Source organism: Mirounga leonina, unplaced genomic scaffold, assembly GCF_011800145.1.
Source record: "Mirounga leonina isolate KUSES-001 unplaced genomic scaffold, KU_Mleo_1.0 Mir_454, whole genome shotgun sequence".
NCBI lineage: Eukaryota > Metazoa > Chordata > Mammalia > Carnivora > Phocidae > Mirounga > Mirounga leonina.
The window spans coordinates 16,320,016-16,341,260 of record NW_023270763.1 but is presented as its reverse complement, the minus strand read 5'-3'; the positions used below and the strand labels follow the sequence as shown (position 1 = coordinate 16,341,260).

Sequence of the window (21,245 nt, the reverse complement as noted above, 5' to 3'; positions counted from 1 at the left end):
GCTCATCCGGCAGAAGGAGCGCTCAGAGTGCTGGAGCCAGCCCTTCAGCAGCAATTAACTAGGCAGGTACCCAATCTTCTAGAAACAAAGCGGGGAGCCAGGGCTCATTTTCATCGTTAAGGGTCCTCAGGGGCTCCATAGGAGCCCAGCCAGCGGGTGGAGGTGCCCAGAGGTTCTAGCCAATACCACAGGTAGTAAACTCTTTGCCTGTGGGCTGTAGTCCCAAAGAACGAACCCAGAAGAGGGGGCTCAAAGGTCAGGATGGTGCTCTGGGCTCCCGCAGGTCCGGGCAGGGAGGAGTGACTCAAACCAGTCCCCCAGGCCCAGAAGATGTCAGGGAAGGGCCAGCTCCACTCCTGGGCCATGCATCTGTCCTCGGGTGCAGTGTGGAAGTCCAGGAAGCAGGGTTGGCTCCCAGGATGAGTAGCTTAGCAGATGAGGCCCAGGGTCAGGCCTAGTGGCAGCAGAAGGACGAGCCCCTGTAAGCCCCGGGCTGGGGCCGAGCTGAAGGCCTGATGGTTGACACAGAGATGGCCATCGGGCTGGGACTCCTGGAGCTGGGGCCCCACAAGAGGCTGGAGCTCTGTCACATGGTAGTGAATCCAGGAGGCATAGCTGGAGGTCAGCGTGTACACGCCAGGCCTGTTGGGGGCCCCACAGGCGTCGCCCCAGCTCACAATGCCTGCCAGGTACCAGAGGCCCCCCGCGGGGCAGGAGAGTGGGCCCCCAGAGTCACCCTGAAGAGAAAAGCCATAGAGTACCGTCAGGACGGGGCCCCGGGCCTCGGGTCAGCCATGCCAGCCCCTCTGGCCCTCATCTGCCAAAAGGCACTGGTCTCACTGCGCACCCCGCATTCACCTGGCAGGCATCCTTGCCCCCCTTCACGTAGCCGGCACACACCATGTCCTGCTGGATAAAGTGGGGCTCATCAGGCTTGGCGTCGATGTTGTACAGGCAGTTACACGTCTCACGGCTGATCAGTGGTACCTCGAGTTGCTGCAGCTGCCGGGGGGCCAGGAGGCTCACTGTGGGAGCAAAAGATGCTCACCTGCGGCCCCCTCCCCTGAGTCAGACACCGCCCCCCCCACGCCTCTAGACATCAGCGCCCGCCTCACCTGAGGGCGCCACGTGGCCCCATCCGGTGACAGTACATTGGAAGCCATTGGGGAAGGAGGTGTTGGCTGCGGGGAGGCAGATGGGCCGGATGTAGCGGGAGAAGGAGACCGGCCTCCCGAGCCGGAGGAGCGCGATGTCGCCCTGGGAGCCCTCCTGGTGGTAGCTGGGGTGGGAGATGACCTGGGCCACGGTGCGGACCTCGGCCTCAGGGGTGTAGGAGTCCAGCTGGTGGGCCCCCAGCTTTACCTCATAGTCTTCCTTGAGGTGCTCCCTGCAGGCAGAGGGGCCAAGGCTGGGACCCAGGAGACCTCTCCTAGGTCCCTGCTCCCTGTTGGGGATCCCCGTTCCATCCACCCCCCAGGTTCTGGTCCCAGGCAAAGGGCCTTTTAGATCCCAGACTGCGTATTAGTTTTATCCTGTGACCTGTGACCTCTGGCCTTCACTCCTGACTGATCCTTTCGGACTTAATTATTGCTACCCCTGGACCCAACCCAAGGACTCCAACCTCCGGCCTAGGCTGATCCCTGAACTTTGACCTTAGCCCACTTTTGACTCCCCCCACGTCCCCCCCCCACCCCACCACCTGGCTGGTACCTTGGGAAGCAGTGAGCAGCTGAGACCACCCACTGCTCAGACACGAGGGAACCGCCACACACGTGGGTGCCGTCGTAGGTGATGCTGACCTGCCAGGGCCACTGGCCGGCCGCTGCGCCACCACCCCCGGTGATGCGTGCTTGGGAGGCCACACCACAGGAGGCTGTCCAGGGAGGAAGGGGAGGGAGTCAGGCCCTTCTGGGGCCCCCGCACCGGGCTCCTCAGGCCTGCCACTCCCTGTTGACCTGGTTTGGAGCTTGGGAAGTGAGCTCACGGGAGCCAGCCACCCGTTTGTCCCCGTCCCACTGCTCGGCGGGCACGGCTGGTTCTGCCCCCTCACCACCCTTGTTACCGAGCTCGGGTTTCGTCCAGCTTCCTTGCTCTCGGGTCCTCCCACCTTCCATTCCGTCCACTCCTCACAAGTCAGAAGATCTTTATAAACCACCAATCTGATCGGGCCACACCTCAGCTTAAATCCTTTCCTGGCTCCACACTCTGCCCTCAAGATACATTCCCGACCTTCCAGGACACTGCCACCTAGTCCAGCCAGCCCTCCGGACACTTGTCACACACTGGGCCACACACTTGTTTGCCTCTAGACCTCTGCTTATCCAGGTCACTCTGCCGAGCACACCTTTCCTCATCCCTACTCAGCTCAGCAAACCTATTTGCCTATGCAGGTGATTCACACGTCGGCCTCTCCTTCAGCGGCCCTCGCGGGGCTGGCTGAGTTGGATGATGCTGGGAGCTCCCGGCCCCCCACCGCCCCCACCCCCGCGTCCCCCAGCGCTGCCCCCTCACACAACTGTTGTGCTGGTGCCTGTGACAGCACAGAATCCGGGCGTTCCCTGCCGACAGGGCCTGGAGCTGAGCCCCTTGTCCCCCGTGCCCAGCACACGGGGCTGAGCACACAGCCGCAGTCGTGGATGCGTGCTGAACAAACAACAGGCCTCCCACACTGCGCCTCTGGTTTCCGGGACAGCCTCACCCCCACTGTGGCTGCGGCCCTTTGGAGCAGGAGCCGGCAGCCCTTCACAAAGTCACCTTCCTCGGAGCAGAGCAAAGCGTCCGGCCAAGCTCCTCCTTCTCTCCTCCTAATACCGACAATAGCTACTAGCGAGTGACTGCCCAGGCGACGCGCGGGGCCGCGCGGGGCCGCGGGAGGGCTTTCACTCATGGACTTTATCTCCCTGAGTCCTCACTGGGCCCCAGGAGACAAACATCACCGACTTCATTTTTGAGGTGAGGGGACTGGCCAAGAACACACAGGGTGCGGTGAAGCGGGGACTGAAAACCAGACTCAGAGTCGCGTGGTGTGCCTTGGCTGGTCTTCCTCCAAGGTCGTTACCTCTGGACTCAGACGTGGGTTTAAAATCCCAGCTATGCCTCTCAGCGGCTGTATGCTCTTGGGCAAGTCACTTCTCCGTACCTCAGTTTCTTTCTCCAGGGAATGCCACTTACCGTCCCCATCTTACAGACTAATGGCAGGATCTACATAAGGCAATAAGGACGGGTAAGAGGGCCCTACCGGGGAGAGGGTCAGGCGCTCATGAAACACTCCGTTGGAATCTGAATCCAAGTCCCCTTCCTTTCCCCTCCCCCACACAAGCCTCACCTTCATCCCCGTCTGCTCCTGGAGGAAGAGAGAAAGAGGGAAGGGTAAACAGGAAAGACCAGAGTTCCCAGACCCCTTAGCACCTGCCACTTCTCCAGAGGACCGTCCCCCACCCCCACTCCGCGCCCCCCAGGAGGCCAAAGCTGAAGGGAGAGGGAGAGGCCCAGAGCTAGGGAGGCTGGAAGCCGAGATAAGGGATAAGGGGTGTGCCCAGAAAAGGGTTATACCCTTGGCCTATGTCCACCACCCCTCCCCCCAAACCCCACAGTCTCTGACCGCCGCAAATACTCACCAAGTCCGGACCGGAATAATCCAAGCAAAAGCAGAATGGCCACAGCCCCCAGCCACAGGCCTGCCCTGTGGGCCATGGCCCAGGACCAGGGCCCCTGCGGAGAGACACCAGGCACCCTAGGGAAGGTACTTAGGGCTGGTTTCCAAGGCAAGTTCCAGGTATCGGCCCCAGAGGGAAGGGATCCTGGAATCCGCGCTGGGAAGGGGGAAGAGACGTCCAAGGCTAACTTCGAAGGCAGGAATAAGGCACGAAGGGAGACGCTGGGGTCTCCGCAGCCGCCAGTGAGGACACGTCTCCAGCCGATCCTGGCTACGCAGAGACCTTCCAGAGTGCGGCTGGATCCCTGGAGAAAGGCACCTACCTGCCTGCCCCTCCCCTAGCCCCGCCCTCCTTGCTTAGCTCCGCCAGCTTTTCTTGCTAACAAGGTCCTAAGTCCTCCCAGACCCCCGGGGGTGGGGTGGGGTGGGGTGGGGTGTGTGTGTGTGTGTGTGTGTGTGTGTTCCAGGCGGGACTGGAAATCCCTTGATAGCTAGACTCCCTAGAATGTGACCCCACCGCCCTCTGTCCCAGGTCTTGCAAGTCTCCCAGGCCAGTTATGTCCCCAAGGTTCTGGCCCAGTCTTTGTTGTCCTGGGGCCGCTGTGCTCCTCCTTTCTTCCGTCCTTAGGCCTGGTGTCTGAGCCCAGGGCACCCGGGGCTGCTCCCGGCGGGCCCTTCTGTTGAGCCTGCAGCCGCATCTGTGTGCGGTGAGGTGTGTTGAGTGTGATGGCAGGTGCCAAGCATGTCACAGGTATTTCCTGAGTGCCTACTATGTTCCAGGCACGGGAGACGAAACAGACACCATCTTCTGCCTTCGCTGAGCTCACCGTGAAATAGGGCTGACAGCTCTGAATCAAATAATCACATAGCAATTACAGAATAATTTCAAGCTAGGCACTGTGATAAAGAAGAATGGGGGCTCCGGGGGCCTGTTCACAGGAGCTTCGCGTAGGCTGGCATCAGGAAGGTGCTGTTAGAACTGAGGCCCGAGGGGCTCTGGGAAGGTGTTAAGGCAGATGGAGGAGAAGGGCGGTCCGGGGAGAGCGTTCTCAGGTGGACAGTGCAGGTAGCTCAGACTCTGGGGCCGGGGGCCCATGTGACCGGGTTGGGGGTCAAGTTCATCCTCCGTCCGTGTATGGGGCTGTGGGCAACTGGGCATGTATGTTGGCTCCAAGCCTCGGAAGAACAGAGCCGCGCTTCCCCACCTACTTTCCATAAGGCTAAGACCTCTTAGCCAAAACTTCAGGGCACCCCCTGGAGGGCAGGGAATTCCTGGAGTGGGTGAGGGGCTACAGGCTAACTGCTGGGGAGGAGGGGGCAACATTGGACACGGTGGTGGGTTGGGTAGAGGGTGCGTGTATTTTTTTTTTTTAAAGATTTTATTTATTTATTTGAGAGAGCAAGAATGAGAGAGAGTACATGAGAAGGGGAGGGTCAGAGGGAGAAGCAGGCTCCTCGCTGAGCAGGGAGCCCGATGCGGGACTCGATCCCGGGACTCCAGGATCATGACCTGAGCCGAAGGCAGTCGCTTAACCAACTGAGCCACCCGGGCGCCCTGAATAAATAAAATCTTAAAACTAGTTTGTCTTTAAAAAAGCAAGCAAACAAACAAAACCCTCTGCCCATCTCCTCAATCTCCCAAGAACTTCCTACTTCCCCTCCCCATCCTCTGCCCACTCAACCCAGAGATGGTGACTCCGGCCCCAGAGGGGACCCCTCTGCTACTCTCATCAGCTGGCTTCCACCCCAAGCACTCCTTCCCCAGGTCTCCATTTGCCCTTTTTCTGTGCTCAAACATCACCTCTTCTGTGACCCTTTCCTAATCCCCAGCCAGGGGTGTCCATATGTGCTCCCCACTACATTGGGAGCACTTCAGGGGCTGAATCTATCAGACCCCCAGACCCCCTGACTTAGTAGTTCGCAGGGAATGTGGTTGAATTCACGCAGGAAGGCGCACTACTAGATGGTGGGGGGGTGGGGAGGGGCGCCTGGGTGGCTCAGCTGGTAAAGCGTTTCAGCTCCGGTCGTGATCTCTTGAGTCCCCGGATCAAGGCTCCCTGCTCAGAGGGAAGCCGGCTTCTCCTAACACGCCCCCTCCCCCCCGCTCGCTCATTCTCTCTCTTGTGCCCGGGCTCTCAATCTCAAATAAATAAATAAATAAATAAGTAAGTAAGTAAGTAAGTAAAAAAAAAAGGTGGGTGAGGGAGTGGGATGTACACACAAGGACACATGATGGTGCCCAAACTCTGGGGACACCGGGCAGGCTGTGCAAGTGGGGGACCGTCGAAGGGCATCAATCGTATGTGTACTGGGGACCCTGGCGGTGCACACCCTGGGGCATTCATCAGGGTGTGCACATGAGGGGGCAGGGGATATGCTAGGCCCTGGACTCCCAGACTGAGACCCTTCCCCACCCTCACCGGCAATCCTTGCTCTGCGGGTGGGGAGGGGGGGAAGGGCAGGAGGTCTGAGCTAGGGCTGAGGTGTCTAGCAGGTGCTAGAGAGGCCGATTCCGCTGGGGAGGTGACACACGCCCAGCTGCCACCCCACATCCCCCGCCCTGGGGCGGGAATGAGGGATAGCTGCCACGTTATCGGGGACACATTTCCTGGGAGCCCAAGGCCTGACTCACAGAGGCCCGGGAGGGATGGGCCCTATTCCCGGGCTTCCCCCAGTCCCTCAGCCTGCCCCCAGCAACGCCACAAGGCCACGTGCCTGTGTTTACACCTTTATTGTCCGCTGCCCCCAAGGGCTCCCGAGCCCTCAACAGCTGGGCGCTGAGGCCCGATTACCCGAAGGGCCTGCAGCCCAGGTGGGCGGGGCGCTCCGGCGGCTCCGGCGGGGGAACAGAGCCGGTTGGGCCACATTCCAGCCACGCTGGGCGGGAAGTGGAGGGCCGGAGGGGGTGGGGGGGTAGGAGAAGGACAGGCCCCCCACCCCCCAGAGACCCAGGCCCCCTCAGCCCTGGATCAGGGGGGTTAGTAGCAGCAGGAATAGAGCAGCCTGGGGGGAGCCTGGGGCGCTGGCCATGTCGGGGGGGCACAGGTCGCTGCCTTCAGGGGGCCAGTGGGGGTAGCCACTGGGAGGCAGGAAATGGGCCTCCCCCACTGTCTGGGAGATCCAGGCCTCTTCGGGGCCAATGGCAGCAAATAGCTCCCGGCTCCCTCGAACAGCCATGCCCACGAGGACCCAGGAGCCTCGCTCGGTCAGGCACAGGAGCGGAGGTGCCGAGGTCACCTGCATAGCAGAGCCAAGCCCCAAAGGGTCTCTCACCCTTCCTCCTGATTCCCTGCCCTGGCCCCTGGTCTCTCTCAGGTCCGGCCAGGAAGCACTGCTTCTTCCCGCTTGGGGCCCAGCACTCAAGAATTCCAACCCTGTTCTCTCTCTAGGGTCCAGCTGCCCAGCACTGCCGCTCCCCTCCCTTTACCTCACATCTGTCCTCCTGACCCTCCGAATACAGAACACAGAGAGTCCCAGGGGGCAGAATGCCCTGATAGAGACAGTGACAGAGTCTTGGCATCAAGATGGAGACAGCTGCGGCCACAGGGACTAGAGAGGAGAGAGGGGTTGTCGCAGGGATTCTGGCCTTCAGTCACGGCTCACCCCCCAGGACCCTGGGCTCTCACCTCGGTCCCGGGGGTCCTTCCAGCCCAGCACCCAACAGCTGGCCCCCAGGGGGATACCCCCTGGGTGAAGGCAGATGGGCAAGGCTGATGGGGAGGGTTCCACCCGGGAGCTCAGCTCCAGGAGGGCAAAGGGGGGCCGAAGTCCCAGGTGCCGGGGCAGGCGGATGCTGATGACCAACCGGGATACCTGGTGGCCCTGTGGGAGGGGGCTGGCCCCTGCCCGGCCCAGGTACACTTCAACATAAGGCACTGTTGTAGAGCCTGGCCTGTTGGAACAAAGCCCAATGTCACCTTCTCCTTCCCCAGTCGCTGTAAGCCCTTTTCCAGTGCAGGGCACAGGGCAGAATGAACTCCATTCATCAGGGGCAAGGTCACTCCATTCATAATTCCTCCTTCCAAATCTCTCTTCTATCTCAAAACGCTTGTCGCCGTTCCCTGTACCCTAAGAGCCCTAAAGGGAGAATATCCCACTATTTGAAGGTCCTTTTGCCCATCTCTCAATTTTTCCTTCTTGTCCAAGAGATGGGTGAGACCCACCTGAGGACACAGTGAGTGGCCGCCAGAACCCAGCCTGGGGCCACGAGGATCCCAGTGCAGACTCGATCTCCAGCTACGTGCACCTCTGCCAGCCAGGGCCACAGGACCCCCATCACAGCGGGCTCTGGTCTCAGGCCACAGGCTAGGGAGAGGAGGTAACCACTTAAGTGGGGGCTCCACAACTGACCCCTGAAGACCCTACCATGGATCTTAGTCCATGTAGGAGCCTCTAAGTCCCAAAGCCCTAAGGAAACTTTAAGCCCCAAGCCCTCACCACCATGTTCTGTGTGGGGGGGACAAGTGTGTGTCTCGGTCTCCTCCCCCTCAGGGCCCCAGTCCCAGGTCAGCTGGTCTTCGAGGTAGGCTCCCCGAGTCACACGGCTGATCCACGGGCCATGGGTCTGCAGGGGGTGGAAGACTCTGGGACGTAGGCAGCCACTGGAGAGATCGCTGATTCCAGCCAGGAACCAGGTCCCCTCCTCCTGGCACAGAAGACTCCGATGAGAGTAGTTCTGTAGCAAGAGTGTGCGCGCGTGGGTAAGAGGCTCTCAGAGGTCCTGGGGCTTTCCTGTACCCCACTCTCTCTCCGTACTCAGACATAACAAGTCCCACCGCCTCCAAGCCAGGCTCCAGTACTAATCTGTGTAAGTCAGCCCTCACTTTAGGATTCTCTTTAAACCTAGGGGTAGCGATGGGGCGCCTGGGTGGCTCAGTCGTTAAGCGTCTGCCTTCGGCTCAGGTCATGGTCCCAGGGTCCTGGGATCGAGCCCCGCATCAGGCTCCCTGCTCCTTGGGAGCCTGCTTCTCGCTCTGCCTCTCCCCCTGCTTGTGTTCCCTCTCTCGTTCTTTCTCTGTCAAACGAATAAATAAAATCTTAAAAAAAACACCAAAACAAAACACCTAGGGGTAGCGAGAAGGCCAGCCCCAACTCAGGCGCCTCCTCGAAGTCCTCCAGGGCCAGACTCCGCCCCCAGCGCCTTCAGGACCCGCCTTCATCTCCGTCCTGGCCCCAGAGCGCTCGGCCTCATTCCCAGGCCCTCGCAGACCCTGCCCCCCCGCCCCCCCATTTCGGTCCCGCAGGCCCCGCCCCCGTTGCTCACCCAGCAGCGGCCCGCCTCCTCCTCCTCCTGGTAGGCGGGGCAGAGCGCGTGCGGCGGGTCTCCCGGCGGCGGCACCGACGCCCCCTGGCGGCCGTACAGGCAGTGACACCACCAGCCGCTCAACAGCTCCGCCTCAAGCTGTGCGTTGGGGCCAGGCGCAGGTTCTGGAAGGGAGAAGGGAGGAGGGAGAAGGGAGGGAGCCGGCGCTGCGGCGCAGTCCCGCCCGACTCCGTCCAGCCCCGCGCGGGCCCCCTGCTCACCCCCGCGACCCCAGAGAGCCAGGCGGCAGCGGCTCCTGGGCAGGAAATAGTGTTCTGGGTGAGGTAGGCACACGGGCCGCGGGGCCGTGCTCAGGTTCACCGGCGCTCGCAGCTGCAGCAGCGCCAGGTCCGAGGCGTCGTCCCACGAGGCGTTCTCGTGCGGCACGAGGCGCGCCACCAGCTCTGCGCGCGGACGCGAGGGCAGCAGCACGCGCCAGTTGTCCCGGTCGCGGGGCGGGCCGTCTGAGTTGATGGGGCTGCGGGGTGGGGGAAACTGGGGACGTGGGCTGCATCCTGCACACTCTGCCCGAGACCACGCACGTCTGGCTTGGACTTTGGACTTCCAGAGAACTGTGCACTCAGCCCGCAGCATCCTCGCTCGAACTTATTATACTGCCCCCTACTCGCCGCCAGTAGACAAGGACCCCGCTTTGCAAGCTGGATCCTACACCTGCCAGTGAGACCCCGCACTCCAGACCGATGTGCCCCTCCACCCCCACTCCTACCCTACACAGGGGATGTGCCTACCTCACCCAGAACACGATTTCCTGCCCAGGAGCCGCTCCACGCCCCCACCCCTCCACCCCTACTCCTACCCTATACAGGGGAAGGGCAGGGGACAGGTAGATAATGTCTCAGGCCGATGGGGGGGCGGGGCAAGAACATGTCTGAGACTGGGTTTTCACTCACTCCAGAAAGCAACTGGCAGGTGCCAAGACCCAGCTTTCAGACACCAGCGCCCCATGGCAGGGTCTGGATCCTGGCACCATCACCTGGGCCTCCCAGGGCCAGGCCCCTGGCCTCGGGGCCTTGCCGCACTCTGAGGGGTGAGAGGCCTGGGTCAGGGGGCCTCCCAGACCCCCAGCAGTTTCCACCCCAACTCAAATCTCCCATGTCCAGCCACCATCTAAGGGTCCTGCTCCCTCACCTGGCAGGGCAATGGTGCAGTTCTCATCCCTGGGCTCCCAGGGATCTGACTGGGGCTCCCAGGACTGGATGGGAAAGGCAGGCCCAGGCTCTGAGCCTATCACCTGTTCCCGTATCCATGCCTCATAGGGAGCCACTGCAGTGAAGACTCCAGGGCGGTTCCTTCGTCCACAGCCAAAGCCAAAGCTGGTGATTCCCGCCTGGAACCATCGGCCACCTTCCTCACAGACCAGGGGCCCCCCCGAGTCTCCCTGGTGATAGATAATTCAGGATCAGGGATCAGCCTGGGGACCCACCACCTTATACTGGGTCACCTCACAAAGGTTCTACACCTCTTCTTGTTGCCCAACATAGAGCCACCTTCTAGAAATCTGCCCTGTCTGAGCCTTGTCCTCTGCATTCCCTACAACTCTAAACAGAAGAAAGCCTTGTAAGGCAGAAAGGCTGATGAGCATTAAAGGCCGTGCTACAGAGACCTGCAGGTCTCATTCAGAGCCAAATGATTCTTGTTCAATAAATGGCTCAAGTAAAGCCTGTTTTGGGTTTCTAAGTGCACCCAGTTGTTAAAGTAAATCAGAGATGCCAACATTCAGGAGCAAGAGGCTGTTGTTAGAAATAAGCTGTTAGAAAAGCAGCAAGGGGGCGCCTGGGTGGCTCATTGTTTGATCATGATCTTTCATGGTCCTGATCTTGGGGTCATGGGATCAGGCTCTGTGCTCAGCAGGGAGTCTGCTTGTCCTTCTCCCTCTGCTCCTCACCCCGCTTGCACACTCTCTCTCACTATCTGTCTCTAAAATAAATAAGATCTTTTTAAAAAATGCAGCAAGAAGGGATAGTTTGAAATCGAGTAAGCAGGAAGAACTACAATGAACAAACACTAAAACAACATTGTTCCTAAGACATCTTCTGTAGTCTCGGTCAGGCATCTCTGTGACCTGAGGAGGTCCCAAGAAGGGCTCAGAATCATTGAGAACTGCGCTGTGCAATATGGTAGATGTATCCACATGTGGCTATTTAAATTTAAATTTAAGCTAAATAAAATTTAAAATTCAATTTTTCAGTCATACTGAAAATATTTCACATATTCACTAGTCAATGTGGCTAGTGACTACCATACTGGACAGCGCAGATATAGAATATTTTCATCATTGTAGGAAGTTCTAATGGACAGGGCTTGGTTTAGAGGAATTTGAACTGTTTGCAACCCTGTTCAAGAAGGGAACCTCTTGAGGGTCAAGGGCTGGGAGGGACCCTGAAGACTATCTAGCTTGAATCCCCATCACCACCATGCATGCTTGAGCGCCCTCAAAAATGTGTGCCAATGGGGGCGCCTGGGTGGCTCAGTCAGTTAAGCAACTGACTCTTTTTTTTTACAGAATTTTTTAAAAAAAGCTTTATTTATTTATTTATTAAAGGATTTATTTATTTATTTATTTGACAGAGAGAGAGAGAGATAGCAAGAGCAGGAACACAAGCAGGGGGAGTGGGAGAGGGAGAAGCAGGCTTCCCGCAGAGCAGGGAGCTCGATGTGGGGCTCGATCCCAGGACCCCAGGATTAGGACCTGAGCCGATGGCAGATGCTTAATTACTGAGCCACCCAGGCGCTCCTATTTATTTATTTATTTATTTATTTATTTATTTATTTATTTTAAGATTTTATTTATTTATTTGAGAGAGAGAGAGAGAGAGAGCATGAGTGGGATGGAGGGTGAAGCAGAGGGAAGGGAGAAGCAGACTCCCTGCTGAGCAGGGTGCAATACGGGACTCGATCCCAGGACCTGGAGATCATGACCTGAGCCAAAGGCAGATGCTTAATGGACTGAGCCACCCAGGCTCCCCTATTTATTTGTTTTAGAGAGAGAGAGAGAGCGCAGGGAGGGGCAGAGGGAGAGGGAAAGGGGAAGCGGACTTCTGGCTGAGCAGGGAGCCCAGATGCAGGGTGATCTCCCAAGCAGGAGATCATGACCTGAGCCCAAACCAAGAGTTGGATGCTCAATGCCCCAAAGCATCTGACTCTTGACTTTGGCTCAGGTCATCATCTCAGGATGGTGGGATCGGGTGTAGAGTCTGTTTCTCCCTCTCCCTCCCCCTGCGTGTACTCTCTCTCTCAAATAAATAAATAACTAAATCTTAAAAAGAAATGTGTGCCATTGGAGGGAAGTTTCTGGGGAAAATGTTTAAAATATGCTATGTGTTGGCTTTCAGCAAGGTATCTGGAAACCTCTGTAAAGGATTAATCCTTCTACTTTTTAAAATTTTATTTTAAAGTAATCTCTAGGGGCGCCTGGGTGGTTCAGCCCTTAAGCGTCTGCCTTCGGTTCAGGTCATGATCCCAGGGTCCTGGGATGGAGCCCCGCATCTGGCTCCCTGCTCCGCGGGAAGCCTGCTTCTCCCTCTCCCACTCCCCCTGCTTATGTTCCCTCTCTCGCTGTGTTTCTCTCTGTCAAATAAATAAATAAAATCTTTATATATATATTTAAAAAAATAATCTCTACACCCAATGTGGGGCTCGAACTCACAACCCTGAGATCAAAGAGTCCCACACTCTATGGACTGAGCCAGCCAGGCACCCTGAATTAATTCAATTAAAAAAAAATAACTGGGGGCGCCTGGGTGGCTCAGATGGGTAAGCGTCTGCCTTCGGCTCAGGTCATGATCCCAGGGTCCTGGGATCGAGTCCCACATCGGGCTCCCTGCTCCTTGGGAGCCTGCTTCTCCCTCTGCCTCTCTCTCTCTCTCTCTGCCTCTCATGAATAAATAAATAAAATCTTAAAAAAAAAAAAGAAAACTCTTAAAAAAAAAAAATAACTGGGGCGCCTGGGTGGCTCAGTCGTTAAGCGTCTGCCTTCGGCTCAGGTCATGGTCCCGGGGTCCTGGGATCGAGCCCCACGTCCAGCTCCCTGCTCCGTGGGAAGCCTGCTTCTCCCTCTCCCACTCCCCCTGCTTGTGTTCCCTCTCTCGCTGTGTCTCTCTCTGTCAAATAAATAAAATCTTAAAAAAAAAAAAAAACTATTTGCTGAATAGCTACTAAGGAACAGATGCTGTGCTGTAGACTGGGATGTGGGATAATAATAATAATAGCTAATACTTATTTAAGCTCCTATTAAAGATCAGGCACTGTCCTAAGTATTACAAATTCATGTACTCATCATAACCACCCTATGAGGTAAGTAATTCTATCATCTCTGTCTTCCAGATGAGAAAGTCTGGACATGTGGAGGTTAAATAATTCAGCCAAGGTTCCACAGCTCATAAGCGGTGGTGCTGGACTTCTTTTTTTTTTTTTAAGATTTTATTTATTTATTTGAGAGAGAGAATGAGATAGAGAGAGCATGAGAGTGGGGAGGGTCAGGGGGAGAAGCAGACTCCCTGCTGAGCAGGGAGCCCGATGCGGGACTCGATCCCAGGACTCCAGGATCATGACCTGAGCCACCCAGGCGCCCCGGTGGTGCTGGACTTCTAACCAGGCTGACTCACTCTAGAGTCCGACATGTAACCTCTGCATTGGACTGCCATAAGTAACATAAGCCCTCTTGTTGAGCCCCGAGTTCTGTCCATTTATAATCTTCTCATCAGTCCTATCCATCAGCAATCTTGCCCTCTTTTTGCAGATACGAGAGAGATGAGCTTGGTCTATTCCTCTTGTTTCCTCTTGGTTACAGGGCTCTGCCTGGCCCTGTGGGGCAGATGCAGCGGCCTCCCCTCACCTGGCAGGTGTCCCTGCGGCCCCCCGGGTAGCCGGCACAGAGCATCCCTGGCAAGAGCTGGAAAGTGAGGTTGAAGGGGCCAGGCCGGGTATAGAGACACTGACAGGCATCCTTTCCCAGCAGCCTTAGCTCCACTTCTTGTAGCACCCATGGAAGAGGCAGGTGCTCTGCGGGCAGAATGGGAGAGCAAATGTTCTGAGGCAAGTATGAAGTCCCCTGGTCCCCAGCTCAGCGTTGTGCCCTCCAGGCACCTCCTGAACATCTCTGCTTAGATGTCCCATGGCACCCGAGCCTGCTACATCCCAAACCAGTCATTATCACCTCCTGCTCCTCTCTGTTCTTCCCACATCCTCCACTCAGGAATGGCCCCATAAGCACCTAGTGAGAGCTTTCACGGATGGTTGTGCAGTGGAGAAAGGTATCCAGACGACAAATAATGCATGTGGGGGCTAAAATCACTCAGCTCTATGCCCCCATAGGGGTTGTGTAGTCTTGAGAGGGCACCCTTTTCAACAAAGATGCCATATAGACTAGCGTGGTCCCATACCAAGTTGCCAAGCATGGAGTCTGGGTGTCAGCTTTGACCTCTGTCTCAGCTTCCCCTCCCCAGTCAGTTCCCAAGTCCTGAAAACCTCTCATGTGTGACCTCTTGGATTTTCACTGCAACTGCCCTAGTTCAGGAGGCACAACTTTGGGCCTGGATGATTGGCCCAGGCTCCTCACTGGTCCATTCCCCAACCCACCCTTCACTTGTTGCTGACAGAGGCATGTTCTTTTTTTCTTTTTTTAAATTATTATTATTATTTTTTTAATTTAAATAGGTTCCACGGCCATTGTGGAGCCCAACGCGGGGCTTAAACCCACGACCCTGAGATCAAGACCTGAGCTGAGATCAAGAGTTGGATGCTTAACCGACTGAGCCACCCAGGGACCTCATGACAGAGGAATGTTTTCAAAGCTCAGCTCTGATCTTACCAAGAACAATCAATGGATCCCACTGTCTACATCTGAGGCCTCAGCCCTTTCCTGAGGTGACCCTGCCTTTGATGGAAACCAAGTCTCAGAATCCAGGAACGGGTGGGGGAGAGTTGTGGATAGAGCTCCTTCCCTTCCCAGAATCCTGAGAGGTCAGGTGATGGTGAGGCTGTACTTGAGGGTCATCCAGGGGGGTTTGGGGATTGTCCTAGGGACCCTGGGAGCTGGTGGGGTACTCTGGCCCTTGGTTTGACCTTAAGGCTTTCATGGTCCAGCCCTAGCAGCTTTTGCGGCTCTGTTACCTATGCTCCTTCTACTCCAGCCTGGCAACCTGGCCCTTCTCCATCTAATATGTCTCATCTGGGTCCCCAGAGTGGCCTCCATCTCCCCCCACCTTTCTGTAATGCTAACTTATGTCCTCTTTACAAAACCTCCCCAGAAATCTCCTGTTCTGGGTGCCCTTTGTCAGGATGGTCTGGGCCCATCCACACAGACTTCCTAGGTGCTCAGAATGACCCTTTCTTGTCATCTCCTGCCCTGATGGGGCCCCTCCAAGCACAGGCCGTGGCATCTCCTCCTCAAGCACCCTTGCCATGGCACATGCAGAATAAATGTGGGGGCCTCGCTAACATGGAAAGGTAGCGCTGGATAATGGGGATGATGGGGAATGGGAAAGTGTCTACTTCTCCCCACACCTTCTAACATAGTGTTTGTTTATCTACTGAATTTATAGTTTGTCTACCTATTAGAACTTAAGTTCTGAGAAGGCAGGGAGTTTTGCTTGTTATGTTCACTGGCATATCTCTAAGTCAGTGCCTGGCACAAGAAGATGCTCAAGAAATATCTGTTGAGGGTGGGGGGATGGGTTAGCCCGGTGATGGGTATTAAAGAGGGCACGTTCTGCATGGAGCACTGGGTGTTATGCGCAAACAATGAGTCATGGAACACTACATCAAAAACTACCGATGTTCTGTATGATGATTAACATAACATTAAAAAAAAGAGAAATATCTGTTGAATGAATGAAAGATGAACTGAATGAATGAGGGTGAGTTGGGAGAAGACAGGAGGTGGGTAAGTAGAAGATGAGTGAGGGGAGGGGAGGATGGGAGGAAGAGGAACAGGGGAAAGGAGGGCAGAAGCTGACATTTGCTGAATGCTTACAATATTCCAGGTGCCCGGCTTTAGTGCACGACTACCTAGGGCAAAAATACCTAAAGCGCACTCGCGACTGCTCTCTTAGGCACCGTGCTACAGACTTTACATGGATTTTCTCATTTAATCCACCCAACAACCTCAATTTTCAGAGGACGAAATGGATTGGGGGAAGTGCTCTGTCTGAAATAGCAGAGCTAGGATGGGAACCCTAGTCGGATCCTAAATCCAGGAAAGAAAAAAACTGGAAGGGAAGGTGAGGAGGGAATCGGGGTGGATGAGTCAGTAGTCTTAGTGTGCGAGCCCTTGGGGAGGAGGAGAGACGGAGATGGGCAGAGCACTTAGCCACCGCCTGGCAGAGATCGGCCCTCCAGGCCCCCGCCCAAGGCCCCGCCCCGCGGGTCCCACCTCCCGAGCACCCGCCCCAAGGGCCCGCCTAGCCCGGGCCCCGCTTTTAGGCCTCGCCCCCAGGACCGCTCCACCTCTCCGGTAACCCACCTCCCGGGAGCCCCCCGCCCCGCCCCGCCCCTCACTCACCCGCTTCCTGGATGTCCCCCCAGCCGGTGGCCCAGCAGGCCGCGCCGTGGGCGAAGCGGTGCGAGGCGCGCGGCAGGCAGACCGGCCGCACCGCGGGGCCCAGCTGGGCGGGCGAGGCCAGGCGCAGCAGGGCCAGGTCGGCGCCCAGTTCCACGCTGCTGTAGTTGTCGGGCACCAGGATGGCGGCCACTGCGCGGACGTGCGCGCCGTCCAGGGGCCCGTCCTGGGAGTGCACGCCCAGCAGTACCGACCACTCGGTCGCAGGCTCCAGGGTCCCGTTCCTGCGCCGACGCCCAGGCGGGAGGGGGTTAGGTTGACCCCAAGATGGGGGCAGACTGTCGTGGGGGTGGGGGGCTCAGAGGCCCGGGAGAAGGTGGGATCAGCGGGAACCCAGGAGGGGCGGAGACGGATTCGGATTTGGGGCTGGGGCGATCCAGGTTGAGCTAGGTTCCCAAAAGGGGGAGGAGTGGATCCGATTTAGAGGTGGTTGATAGGGGACGTTGGACAGACGGAATTCAGATTCGGGTATTTGGTGGAGCGGTGGGGCGAGTCTGCAGGCGGCGTCAACCACATTCGGAACCAGGATACCCCCGCAGGGGGGCGGGGAGACGGGCGCAGCTCGGTTCCAAGTTAGCGGTTGAATACACCGGGTTAAGCGGCGGGGCAGGGTTGGCTTTCGGAGAGGGGTCGGACGTGGGCGGATACTCACGTCACGAAACAGTGAGCAGCCGAGAGCACCCAGGAAGGGGCGACGAGGGAGCCCCCGCAGATGTGGCCCCCACTCTGCTGCAGGCTCACCTGCCACGGCCAGCTGCCTGGCTGCGCGTCTGAGCCTCCCACGATTCGGGCAGAGGGCTCAGGGCGACCGCAGTCTGCGATGGGGTACCATGGAGGTCATAGCCTGCATGGTCCCTGACGCCAGAGGCCCGGGCAACTCAAGACAAAGCCCCAGTTTCCCACCCGACTTCCGTTTGCCCCTCTGAACAAAGAACAAAGAGGACCTAGGCACTGCTAATTTTCCTGTGACTTTCACCTCCCTCCTCGTCTAGCCACACTTAATTTTCTGTAAGATGAGGAACCCCCGCTCTGCCTTACCTAGATCTTCAGGTTCTTCCTGCGTGGGACTGAGAGCTGGGAGTTGGAGGGTAAAGAGAGGAAGGTACTGGTGACTTCCAGCCCCTGACACTGCCCAGCCCCCATCTTCCTGTTCTCCATCCTCTACCCCCTACCTTTCCCTTCCCCAGTTCCCTGCTCTTTCGGCCCCCTGCCAACACCCATGCTACCCCTCCTGTCTTTTCTGCCTCCCACGTGGCCTTCCCCGAGTCCAGCTGCCTTACCTGAGTCCTGGAAAGCTCCTGGGATGGGGCTGATGGCTGGAGAGAGGGAAGCAGGAAGAGGCTGGAGACTACACTTTGATATGCCCTCCCCGACTCCCCCTTCCCGCCCCCCCCCAAGCTTTACAGCTACTCCATCTCCCCAGGACACCTGGGCCCCTTTCCCCTCTCATACACTATTCTCTCCCTTCTGACACCTCACTCCCTCCTTTTTCTGACGTTCTCCTGCCCTTCCTCCTCTGACACCCCACTACCCACACAGAACCCAAGAGTCCTGCTTTCCGGCTCCCCAGATACTAGGACCCAGGCCCCTTGCAGCCATCTTCTGACCCCTGAAGTTACCGAGGATCACAAGCGGAAGGAGCAGGTGCTGGGACATGGCCCATTTGAGTCAGCTGGAGGCACGGAGATGAGTGAAGGTCTGCTCCCAGCCACAGCTCTGTCACTGCCTAGGCAGCCTGTGACACCTGATGGTCCCAGGAGCAGCCCCACCCTCCCTGGCCGGAGCCCATCTCTGGCAATCTGAGAGGATCTGGGGCTGGAAGGGGGAAGTAGGGAGCCTAAGGGCCCCACCCAGAGCCCTGTGAGCATCTCACATCTCTGGAGGCCCAAGGTGGGGGTGGGAGGCAGATGTCCTAGCTCCAGGACACTGTTGGACGGGGGCGTGGAGGAGTGGAGAACCCTGTGGGCAAAGGTGGAAGGAGAGGACAGCCAGGTGCTGGGAGGCTGATGTACTGGGTCCTTGGTGAGGCAAGGATGTAGGTGAGCCCAGGCCCTTGGGACAGAGGAGGTGGCCCCTCAGTGGCGTGACTCACCTGAGACCTCACCTCTGATCGGGGTGTGGCTTACCCCAGTGGCTTGGCCTTTTCTTCTCACACAGCTCTGGTTACTGGAGTTGCTGGCCAGGTCTGGGAAGGGAGCTCTAGGGAATTCAATCCCATCCCAACAAAAGGATCGCAGATTCCGTCTGGTTGGACAGGGCCAAGGATTCTGGGAGGGGGCTGGGCAGGCTGGCAAAGCCAAAAAGGACACCACCCTTTTCTTTTCTTTTTTTTTTTTAAAGATTTTATTTATTTATTTGAGACAGAGAGAATGAGAGACAGAGAGAATGAGAGGGAGGAGGGTCAGAGGGAGAAGCAGACTCCCTGCCGAGCAGGGAGCCCGATGCGGGACTCGATCCCGGGACTCCAGGATCATGACCTGAGCCGAAGGCAGTCGCTTAACCAACTGAGCCACCCAGGCGCCCCGGACACCACCCTTTTCTGTGTTAGAGTATTCTCAGGTGTGGGCACTCTTTGTGTGACCTTGGGAAAGTCGCTCAGCCCTTCAGTGTGTATCAGTAGGAGGCCACGAAGAAACATATGGTGCCTCAAAGAGGAATCGGGGGGCGTGTAATGAAGGAACTATTTACAGAGGTATAGGCAGGGTTAAGGGAAACCCACAAGGGATGGTGAAGCACCCTGGGGCTAGCAATAACGGAGAGCCCTGCCCTGCCCTGCCCTGACAGGCAAACAGAAACGGAATGCTGCCCCTGGAGGAGAGGGCTGATCCGATCAGAGCTCCTTCAATGGAGGAAGGCAACCTTTTATCAACCTGTGGCTCAGCAGGGAGGGAGCTGGGAAATAAAAGTCTCCATCTCACTTCCCTCCTACCCTCTGATCACCTGCCAGTTTCGTGTCGGAAACTTCCCAGAAGCCAGAGTGATAGGGAGCCCCTGGTGTGGCCCATAAAGGTCGCCCTGGGGGAACAGATCAGGATGGAGAAGGGGTGGAGGAGACTGGAAATGGAGAATCACAGTATAGCCACACACAGGTTTCCCCTGCTACCCATAAGTAGAGCATTTCTGTGAAAAGCTTTGGAAGGGGAAATGACATAAAGCAAAGAAGCCATTATTATCAATTATATGGAAAACATTTTTAGCGTTCCCAGATTCAAAAAATCACCTCTCTTAGGCTCTTCTCTTTCTTTTCTCAAAGATTTCATTTTTAAGTAATCTCTGCACCCAAAGTGGGGCTTGAACCCACAACCCCGAGAACAAGAGTTGCACGCTCCACTGACGGAGCCAGCCAGATGCCCCTCTCAGGCTTTTCCGATACCTTAGGACATATCTTGGTAACAAATGCACAGTGTAAATTGAGATCAAGCACAGATGCTCGCATAGTTCAACGGTAGGACAGCTTGCTGCTGAGACGCTGAGTGTAGTTCCCCAGAGAGGAGATCTCAGGGTGCGCGCTGCCTGCAAAACGAACACTGAGCGCTATTTTCACTTTTCACCTTTTTTCGAAAAAGTGAAAATCCTCTTTGGATTTCTTTTGGTTAGCGAAAACACGTACTGATGTAGGACTTTCCTAAAAGCAAAGTGGCACAATGCGAACTTTTGAAAAGCAAGGGATACCTGTGTATCTATTTTCTTACCAATAATATAGGCTAGTAATGATATACAACTCTGTTAGTCCAGTTTCCCTAGAAAATAGAGGCTGGGCAAAGCCCACAGGTTTGTGCTTTATTGGGAGGTAACAATCCCAGGGGAGCAAGAGCAGGGGGAAATGAGCTGTGATTAGGAAGGGAGTAAATGCAAACACAGGGCCCCAAGCATCGACTGGAGTTAGTTGATAAGCTTGCTAACCTTAGCTAGTCCACGGAGACAATGAAGGTAAGCTTGTTGGCAACAGCTTCAGACTCGTTAACACAATCCTGGAGTTTCAGTTTGTTTGTTTGTTTAGAGTAAGCTCTACGCCCAACGTGGGGCTTGAACTCACAACCCCAAGATCAAGAGTCGCAATTCCTGGAGTTTCTAAGTCTCCTCAGACACTCATTTGTAAGCATTTGCCCTCCAATGATGACAGACCAGTCATTTACACAACAAAGACTCAGAAAAATGAGGCAATGGGCAAACAAAGGTAGGAAAGAAGAGAGAGGGTGTAGGTTGGTTAAAGCAAAAACATGCATGCCACGAGAACACGCTCACCTACGAACTGTTTGCTGCAATTCGGTAGTTCTCACACATTTTGGCTTCAGGACCTCCTTACACTCTTACATTCCTTATTGAGGAATCTAAAGAGTTTTTGCTCATGTGGGTTATATCTATCAATATTTACTGCCTTTGAAATGAAAACTCAGAAACACCTAAAATTACTTATTAATTCACTAAAAATTAATCTGTTACATGTTAATGAGGGTAACTTTTTTTTTATGAAAAATAACTATTTAAAAAAATAGTGAAAAGAATGACAGCGTTTTGAAAGTGGAAAGAGCAACATTTTTGCAAACCTTGCTAGTGTCTGGATGAATAGACTACAGCTGGATTCTCATATCTGCTTATGCAGCCAGCCTTTTGGAATATCCCTAGTCAAGTAGCCTTTGGAAACCTGTATTGGATACTTGACATCATGAAAACAGTTTTGGCCTTGGGCACCCCTTGAAAGGGTCTTG

General features: G+C 56.2%; 2 protein-coding genes across 2 annotated transcripts; both read right to left on the bottom strand.

Moving 5' to 3' along the window:
• Positions 1-227: 227 nt before the first annotated feature.
• Positions 228-2,747, bottom strand: PRSS8 (serine protease 8; the record flags this gene model as incomplete). Its single annotated transcript, XM_034988191.1, has 5 exons — positions 228-737; positions 859-1,025; positions 1,116-1,387; positions 1,711-1,873; positions 2,699-2,747. Coding segments are annotated over 5 exons (960 nt in total), but the record flags the coding sequence as incomplete, so codon positions are not given.
• Positions 2,748-6,613: 3,866 nt separating this feature from the next.
• On the bottom strand, positions 6,614-18,192 carry PRSS36 (serine protease 36). Its single transcript, XM_034988190.1, has 15 exons — positions 18,156-18,192; positions 17,817-17,852; positions 17,575-17,610; positions 17,189-17,351; positions 16,480-16,760; positions 13,813-13,979; positions 10,107-10,356; positions 9,869-9,998; positions 9,179-9,435; positions 8,919-9,082; positions 8,093-8,330; positions 7,819-7,960; positions 7,282-7,547; positions 7,083-7,204; positions 6,614-6,892 (listed from the first exon to the last, which is right to left on the bottom strand). The coding sequence occupies exons 1-15, from the start codon at positions 18,190-18,192 to the stop codon at positions 6,614-6,616; spliced, it is 2,568 nt and encodes an 855-aa protein (XP_034844081.1).
• Between the last annotated feature and the right edge of the window lie 3,053 nt (positions 18,193-21,245).